The sequence below is a fragment of the Lactuca virosa genome, chromosome 7 (assembly GCF_052849685.1).
Source record: "Lactuca virosa cultivar CGN04683 chromosome 7, Lactuca_virosa_CGN04683_v6, whole genome shotgun sequence".
Lineage (NCBI taxonomy): Eukaryota > Viridiplantae > Streptophyta > Magnoliopsida > Asterales > Asteraceae > Lactuca > Lactuca virosa.
The window spans coordinates 11,172,797-11,182,474 of NC_136432.1; the positions used below are offsets into that span (position 1 = coordinate 11,172,797).

At 34.8% G+C, this 9,678-nt stretch overlaps 1 protein-coding gene across 1 annotated transcript; it reads right to left on the minus strand.

Moving 5' to 3' along the window:
• Positions 1-2,257: 2,257 nt before the first annotated feature.
• On the minus strand, positions 2,258-4,952 carry LOC145123493 (glyoxylate/hydroxypyruvate reductase HPR3-like). The gene is made up of 3 exons (XM_079058703.1): positions 4,762-4,952; positions 3,483-3,973; positions 2,258-2,976 (listed from the first exon to the last, which is right to left on the minus strand). Exons 1-3 carry the CDS (start codon positions 4,787-4,789, stop codon positions 2,446-2,448), a joined length of 1,050 nt encoding a protein of 349 aa, XP_078914829.1. The 5' UTR covers positions 4,790-4,952; the 3' UTR covers positions 2,258-2,445.
• Between the last annotated feature and the right edge of the window lie 4,726 nt (positions 4,953-9,678).

The window sequence follows — 9,678 nt, forward strand, 5'->3', positions numbered from 1 at the left end:
TGAAGCCGACGGTGGGAGTGACAAAGAACCTCCAACGGGAAAATTCAGATAAAGGGACCAGGTAGGTTTTTACTGGGGGTGAGGTGGGGTGGGGGGAGGGATTTTTTTTTTAAATAATATATATATATATATATATATATATATATATATATAATAAATTAGAAAGGGTAAAAATGTCATTTTTGGTGGATCATGGACCAATAATGAAAGTTTTAGAAACCATAGAGACAATGTTCATAAAAGAAATGAGCAGAGACTGAAGTTATAATATGATTTAACCTTTCTACTACCAACAACAACGATCACAACAATTCAATTAACCCCAATTCTAAACCTTTCAACAACAACAATTTCAACCCCAATCTTCTCAACCTCGACAATTTCACGCGCAACCTTTACAACTATCTCAAGTCTCATTATCTCAATGCCTACCTATAAACCTTAAGAACGACGACGAACGGGTCCAAGAAATACAACAACCAACTCGAAGAAGGCAAATAAAGGAAAAGAACCAAAAAAAAAAAAGAGAACTATGCAATGGAGCGAAGACGAGGATGAAGCTTTAGCGAAAGTTTGGATTTTCATATCGTAAGTCGGTGACACCAGGAACGCGCAATCGGGTCAAAGTTTTTGGAATCATGTTCTAGACCACTTTCATGCGCTATTAGGAAGGGAAACGGAGCGGACATACGATTCAGTCAATGCAAAATGGCGTGACCTACGAGTGGTTTGCACGAAATTTAACGGCATATTTGACAATCTTAAAAATAAGCACAAAAGTGGTAGCAACGATTTCAATATTTTATCTACCGCATGCTACCAATACAAAATTACCAATAATGGTAAACCATTCGGCAACCAAAAAGCGTCGGAAGTTTGTCGTAACGATCTAAAATGGGTCATTTATCCGGAGATGACACATTCGGGATCTACCACCGAATCCAACAAAAGCCCAAGAACTTCCGAGTCTGACGTGGGTTTTGGCATCGACCTCAATGATGAGTTCGACGACACCGAGGGGGAGGGTCCACTGGAAGTCCAACTTCGTCGACCACCGGTAAGGAACAAATCGAGAAAGGCGGGGTCTTCAAGCGGAAAAGCGGTTTGCGAAGACGTAGTTGCGGAAAAAATAGACAAGACTCTAACTTTTCTAGAAAAAATTTTGAATTAACTGAGAAAGCTCGTCGCCGAAAAATAGTAATTACCGATCTTCAAATTTTAAACACAAAACCGCAACCCGATCTCGACCCGGAAAATCTAGCCGCGTTTTTAAAAATGCAACAAGTCCGCAAAAAAATATGGAAATTAGGTTCTAGTGTTTTAATATTTAAGTTTTATTTTATATGTTCTTTTAGTAATTTAGGTTTAATTTTTTATGTTTTTTATGTTTTTTTAGTAATTTAGGTTTTAAATTTCTTTATTTTTTAATTAATGTAATATGTTTTTAATTAATGTAAAATATTTATTTATGTTTTTTATTTAATTTAATGTAAAAAAAATTAAAATAAAAAATATAAATATTATAGAATGTTAACCATTTTCAATGGGTAGTTGTTTGATGGTGCGTTTTTTGTAGTGAGGTTGAGTTGACAACACTTTTTGAGTGGTTGAATGTAACCACTCCCCATAACCTAAATAAAACCGGTTTTTTTTTTTTTTTTTGAAAAGATCATTTCACATGTCAACATCTATTTCGCATGATCTACAAATTCAATAGCAATTATTTAAATTGGCTTAATTTTGCCATTTTTTTAGAAAATAACTTAATATTTATGTTAGATTTGCTTTTCAATTTAATAAGAGGATTAACCATCAGCCATACATCCAAAACATTCCTCACCAAAAAGAAAAACTAATGAACATTGTCACCAGAAAAACCATACTATATTTTCTAATGCTTACCTATTAACCAATAATCCATTTTAAATCAAACGTTATTAAGATTTAATGTTGTATTTACTTTTTCGTGTGTATATATATATATATATATATATATATATATATATATATATATATATATATATATATATATATATATATATATATATATATATATATATATATAGAGAGAGAGAGAGAGAGAGAGAGAAAAAGTGGGGTAAATATATGATAGATTATTGAAAACTCAATATATTTTGGATAATTTTACAATTTACCATTTATATTTTATTTTTTCCAAACAAATCATAAAAGTTATTCAAAATTAACATTTTCATATGATATAATAAATTAACGGTGAAACATGACATAACGTGTATTTAAGCAAATATGTGAAGCTCTCGTACTATGATATGAAATAACCAAAATACAATGTTCTTTTTACTCTCAAGTATATAGTTTAAATCAAAATATACCACTATTAATGATAAATTTGGAAGGAATTATTTCACATTTACATCACAAATTATTTTATATAGAAAAAGCGTATCTAAATCCTCATCCAATTTAGTCATCCCTGCTATACACTTCAAACCTCAAAGGTTTATTCACGAAAAAAGCATCCAAATTCCGAACCACAACCTCAAAAAGACCCCTGAAAGATTCCTGAGTCATCACCGCATGATGTGGTGTCATCACAACTTTATCCAATTTCAATAACTCGTGAGGAACATCCGGTTCATTTTCAAAAACATCCAAACCGACCCCACCAATTTCCCCTTTCACTAAACACTCCACCAATTCTTTCTCATTAACGATTGCCCCTCGGGCTACGTTCACTATAACTCCTTGTTTTCCTAAATTCAACATGATGTTTTTGTCAATCATGTGGTGTGTTTGGTCGTTTAATGCACAACAAATGATGAGGATTTCACAGTTTGTTGAAAGTTGTAGAACATTGGGGAAAAAAGGGAATGTGAGATCGAGTTTTTTGGTTCTAGAAGTGTATGAGATAATGCAACCCAAGGCTTTAAGCCTCTTTGTGACCTCTAAACCAATATTTCCCACTCCAACAACCCCTACTCGCTTACCTCCCAACTGAATTTATATATATTAGTAGACCAAATTAGCAACGTACTTTCCAATATTATTTTGATGGCTAAATGTAAGAAATAGCAATGTGCTTTCATTTATTTGTGTAATATAGCATCCGACTACTGAATCTTTCTACTACAACATTGTACTTTTAAAATGTCTTTTTATTAAGGCATTGTAAATGAACTATAGTAACAAATCCCAATATTGTTTCCAAGGGATAAATATAAGAACACAAAACAGAGTTTCATTTATTTGTGTATTGTTGCATCCTACTTTTATTTCTTTTTATTACAACATTGTACTTTGAAAGTTCTACCCAATTATAACACTGTCTTTATAATTTTTTCCTTACTAGAATATTATACATTGAAAAATCTCCAATTTGAATGACTTCGCTATATTTAGGTAGTTTTGTCAAAGTACAATGCTATAATAAACAAATCATTAAAAGTACATTGCTATTTCTTACATCAAACCTATTTTGTAGAGAGAGAGAGAGAGAGAACCTTGTGAGCAAGAGGATAATCTTTTTTCTGGTGCCATAATCCAGCCTTAACAAAGCTATTAGCAGCACTTACTCTTCTTAACACATCAATCAACAAACCCACAGCCATATCAGCAACATCCTCTGAGAAAACTGAGCCAGCATTAGCAACTTTGACTCCAAGCCGTTTGCACTCATGGAGGTCAATATGGTCAACACCAACACTGCTGGTTGCAATAAAACGAAGCTCAGGCAGCTTCTGTAAAATGTCAGTGGTAATGGGGCATGAAACAGAACAGAACATAGCTTGTACAGAACCTGCATGGGTAGAAAGGAATTGGTGGAGTGGAATAGCGGATTCCCATGGTTTTAGACAATGGAATTTATCTGAGAATTGTCTCTCATAAGCTTTGAAAACAGAAGGTGGCCCAAGAACCAAGACATTTGGAAGGTCATCTGCTGTCTTTTCTTTTTGTGAAGAATCTTGTTTTTCCATGTTTATAGCACTTAGATCTGCACAAATTGGAATTTATAAAGATTAGAAGAATCAACAATGTAAACAATTCAGACTTTCCGGAAATCAAGCATGAAAAGTTAGGCATTCACATCCATTGAAGAAGCAATAGATCCATGATTAGATTCAAAAGTTTGAGCATAAAAGAAAATGTATTTCTTATCCTTTGTTGTTCAGATAAGGAGCAACCTATTGATCCTGATTTCCTAACATATTAACAATCCTCTAGCCTAATCGCCTAACCTCTGATTCCTGTTAACATATGGATGTGTTTGAATGATCGTTATGAAAGTTACATTATCAGCTATGGTAAATCGTGCAGTGTAAGATTGTATTTAGATGTCTTTTTACTGCAGCTCTTCGATAGTGTTGTAGTGTTTAGAAAATCCTGATTAAATTAGAAATCAAATGGATGATTATTTGACTCTACATAGATTATCCTCATAATAAACAATATATGGACGATAATCATGAATCAAAACTGATACAATTCTGAAATTAATTGCTCGGCCATACGAATTACACAAGTATGAACCTATATTCATAATGATAACAAGAATACACAGAAACAGAAGAACAGTGTCAAATATCTCGATCAAATCTAGGGTTTCAACTCCCAAATTTTCGGGTTCGTTTTATCCACACCTAGTTACGAGTAATAGTAATACAGAATCGTCAGTTATATTCACGTAAGACTGTCCTAAGCTTGGACATTAGAATTTCAAAACAAGTAACCAAAAACGTACACGAATTTCGAAGCAATAGCGAATTTAAGTTAGAAAATTACTTCGAGAAGGATAGTTGGTGGAGAACATGAAGCGGAAAGGAATGTCGCAGGAGGAGTCTCGAAATACGACGTTGACCGGTTGTGGCTGGCGGTGGAACTAACTGTCAAGCTCGAGCAAAGGGATGGTTATTGGTCAGTATCGCTGTCATGATTTTCGCTCTACTTTTTCAGGTTCACTCAATATAATATTCTAATATATTATTGTAGTTTGAAATAAATTAAATGCTTTAATTTTTAATCTTTCATCTGTAACCGTTTAAAATAGGCCATCACCAATCCTGCAATGCATTAAGCCATCGAACTAATATGAGTTTAATGCATTGACACATATATAATTTTACCTATTAAATTCTATACTCCATTAAATTCTATATAATTTAATGGATTGTTATATCATTTATTATTATTTTTTTACTTATTGTTTTTTTTATGTATTATCATGAAATTAAAAATTAAAACCTACAATCAAAATTAACATTAATTAAAAAGGGAAATCTCCAGAAAAGTTCTAAAATTTTACCATAATTTACGAAAAAGTCTCAAACTAAATTTTGTTTACGAAAAAGCATGAATTACCGGTAAAAATGGCGATTTGACCCTTTTTTTCCGGTTTACCGGTTTTATTACTTACATGTTTCACTAAAGTCACATTATTTTACCCTAATTTGCGAATAAGTCCCAAAATAAAATTTACTGATGATTTGACCATTTTCTCTATGTAACATACATTTTACCGGTTTCATTGTTGACCCGGACGCCTAGTCATTAAATGAGATGATGAGATGGATATGTTGAGTTATATAATGTTATGTTTAGCATAAAACTTGATATCCTGATGTATGATGTATTTTTTTGGAACATAAAATGCATCCAACGAAGAGTACAATAATTACATAAACTAAAAACAACTACGTTATTTTTTACGTTTATAAGAAATATCAAATTGTTTATCTAATCTTATGTAACCCAATATATCTATCTCATCAAACATCAACTAATTTTCTGTCTTTTTTCTTTGAAACACACATTTTATTGGTTTCATTGCTGACGTAGATACATAGTCATAAATGAGACGATGAGATGGATATCAAATTTTCCAGTAAATGTAGCATTATATAATCCATCGTATCCATCTTATCAACTAATTTAATGACTAGGTGGCTAAGTCATCAATGAAACCGATAAAATATATGTTACATGAAGAAAATGGTCAAATCATCAGTAAATTTTATTTTGGAACTTAATCCCAAATTAGGGTAAAATAATGGGACTTTAGTGAAACTAGTAAGTAATAAAACCGGTAACCAGAAAAAAGGGGTCAAATCGCGACTTTTACCAGTAATTCATGCTTTTTCGTAAACAAAATTTAGTTTGTGACTTTTTCGTAAATTAGGGTAAAATTTTAGGACTTTTCTGGAGTATAGAGTTCAATAAGGATTGAACTCCACATTCTATTGAATCCTAGTCATTTTCCTACAATGAGGATTTTGAGTTTAATAAGATTAAACTCTCCATTAAACCCATCATTAAACTCCCATTGCAGATGGTCTTAGGCTTAAGGGAGTGGATCGCGGTTTGGCCGCACTCAGTGCCACATAGGCAGGGGAACACCGCCCCCTATACAGTCTTGGGTGCGGTTTGACCACACCTCTCCCAATTTTTGTCGCACTCATTTCTCTCTCTCTCTCTCTCTCTCTCTCTCTCTTTAATGTGTATTTCTCTCTCTTCTCCTCTCTCATCTCTCTCTTTCTCTACCATAGTTCCCACACCCTAGGTGTGGTAAAGAACCACACTTTGTGTAGTGTAATTGATGTGGTTCCTACGTGTCATAGGAAGGAGTGCGATTTTTATAGCGCCACTCCCTCCAACCTTATGATTCCTATTTTTTTAAGTAGTTGAATCTATTAAAATACGTAGACCTTTTTTTAGAATCTTTAACATTGGGTTGAGGCTTATTTATTCATTAAAACACTTCGATTTTAAATGAGTTGAAAAATATTATGGCTTGGTTGATATAAAATGAAAATTTTTCTTTATTGTGTTTGCAATGTATGATGATATAAAAATTGTTTTTTATTTGTCAAATAAATTAAAAAGTAAATTACGTAACCAAACTATTTTATTTTTGTTTTTATATTAAATATTATTTTTTAAGAAAATATAAAACTTTTATTTGTCAAATAAATTGAAAAGTAAATTACGTAACATAACCAAACTATTTTATTTTTGTTTTTTAATTTAATGTAATTTTTAAAGAAAATGATAGAACTTTTATTTAATAAAAACTTCATTTATTTAAAATTTTAATTTATCAGACTCTTATCCGCTCAAACATATATTTTTTTCTTTAATTTAAAAACAATATGTAAAGAAAAATATAACTTTGTAAAACAAATATTATGAATGTTGGATGCATGTAAATATGGGTGTAAAGGTGGGGGAGACATGGACATGGAGATGGGCATGTGTGTGCATGTATGAGTGTGGGTAGGTTGGGGTGAAGTGGGTGTGGGAAGACATGTGGGTATAGGTTACGGTTATGTAATCTAGAAGTGTTTTTCACAAAAAAAAAATATAACTTGTTGTAAAACTATTTTATTTTTGTTTTCATGATGTTGCTCAAATCTTGTTAAGTAATCTAGAAGTGTTTTTCACAAAAACAAAAAAAAAAAAAAAAACAAAAAAAAAACACTCCCTTTGCAAATGAACTCTAGTCACACGATTTGTGCTTTACTCGCAAATGTATTCTTTATGTTGGAATATGATAAATTTTTATCTATTTAGTTACACAACTTTTGTTTTTTTATAGTTCATTGAGAGAGAGAGAGAGACAGAGAGAGAGAGAGAGTATTCTTTTTTTTTATATTATAAAAAAATTGAAAAAAAGTACGAAAAGCAAAATTGTAACACCCTGACTCCCATATTGTAACATTCGTCTCTCGAGGTATTATTTAGATTATGTAAATTAATATGAGCGTTGGACTAACACTTGGACAATGGACCTTTAGGGGTGGACCTTAGCAAAAATGGGCCAAGAAGTTGGGCTGCCCATAAGTCGTACGTTGGGTGTAACCTGGCGTACGCGGAGCGTAGTGGCACATTGGATTCGAGGGACTCGGGGGTGTACGCGCAGCGTACGCGGGCAGATGTCCAACACTAATTTTTAGGCTTTAAGACATATAAATACCCCATTATAGCCTCCCCTCTAGCCTCCTCACCAGTCCCTCACCCTCAGAAAACCCTAGTTCACCTCATACTCCATTGTTGTGTGTGCTTGACCTTTTTGAGTTCATTTTTGTGAAGAAAGGCTTGGAAAGAGTGAAGAGAAGTTGGAGGATAAGCACTTGAGTATCTTGAGCTCAAGGATCTGGAACAAGTTCATCTTTTGGCACCCAAAGGAGGTATAAAGCTCCTACCTTTCCTCTTAGAAGTTTAGATCTAGGGTTTTGAAGCTTTGGACCTTTTTAGGTCTAAAGAATGGATCTTGTTCATGCAACTTCGTTTTTGAGCTTAGGGTTGCCACCCTTGAAGCTCAAAGTGTCCCTTAAGTAGTAAAGTTGCAAGCTTTGGAGCTTTTATGTAGCCATGCATGAGATCTAGCCATTTCCATGGAAGCTTATTGCTATTTTTAGAGTTGGGTTCATTTGGTGGGTTGCAAGCCATCAAGTGATCGACTTTATGGGTTAGGATGAAGTATTGGACTCAGATCTGTAGTTTGGACGTAGTTTCTTAAGGGATTAAGCAGTTTTGGAGAAGATGGCTTAACAGGAGGGTACGTTGGGCGTACACGCCAGTACGCGCAGCGTACAAACCATTCAAGCAGTACGCGCAACGTATAGAAGGGTACGATCAGCGTACGCTCAGACATTGGGCTTTATGTAATTGGGCCTCGGTTTGGGCCATGACTTGGATATAGCAGTAATTGGGCCGAGATGGGCCTTCAGAAGTCAGTCCAGGGCCCAAGGACTTGTTGGGCTTGTGAGGAAAAGCCCATTTGAGAAGTTGGGCCCAATTTAGAAAATTAGGCCATTAGTGGGCATTAGTGGGCCTTAGTGGGCCATGAGTGGACTTATAAGGACTAGTTGGAATTGGGCCTTAGATATGGCCCAAAGTTAGAGCAACGGTAAAATGGTCATTTTACCCTTAGTGGGATTCTCAGTTTTTGACTAAGTGTTTATTTGGTCATAATAGCCGGAGAGTGGTTGGAGCAGCAGACAGAGTTACCTTGCACAAGTTTTCAGCAGCCAGATTGAGAGGTGAGTTTCTCTCCAGTAGGAACGGGTCTAAGGCCACAATGTCGGCCCGTTTAGATGTTAGTAGTTCCGGACTTCGGTCTGATGTCGGGGCGGCCCCGAGAAGAGTATATGAATGCTTGATGTCTTTGTGATTCATACATGTTATGTGTTATGTGTTTCGGGGAAAGCCTGATGTATGTTAGCTTATCTGTTATATGTTATGTGTTCCGGGTTTCGGCCCGATGTCGGGGTAAGCCCGATGCAGCTTATATGTTATGTTATGTGTTTATGATATATGTTATGCTGTGTATGTGTCGGGGTAAGCCCGATGCCGGGGCAAGCCCGATGCCGGGGCAAGCCCGATGCCAGACGTAGTCTGATGCCGGGGTGAGCCCGATGCCGAGCAGGAGTCCGATGACGGGTTCGTCCCGATGCAGTTGGGAGTAGTCCCAGAGTTATGCTATTTGTTATATGTTATGAGTATGGTATGTGGTAGTTTGGGGGAGCTCACTAAGCTTCATGCTTACAGTTTCAGTTTTGGTTTCAGGTACTTCAGCTAGCAAAGGGAAGGGCTCGGGTTGATAACATGGCACACACCACAATCTTTCTGGCCTGGGAGATTACTCTGATATTTTTATCACATGTTTCTGTCACAGTATTTGATATGATGTTTTGAGATACA

Excerpts from the sequence above, each read along its gene's own strand:
- LOC145123493 (XM_079058703.1), bottom strand. The coding sequence starts at position 4,789 with ATGTTCTCCACCAACTATCCTTCTCGAA. Across the intron at positions 3,974-4,761 it reads CACCAACTATCCTTCTCGAA|ATCTAAGTGCTATAAACATG; the intron begins GTAATTTTCTAA and ends CAATTTGTGCAG. Across the intron at positions 2,977-3,482 it reads ATTATCCTCTTGCTCACAAG|TTGGGAGGTAAGCGAGTAGG; the intron begins GTTCTCTCTCTC and ends ATATAAATTCAG.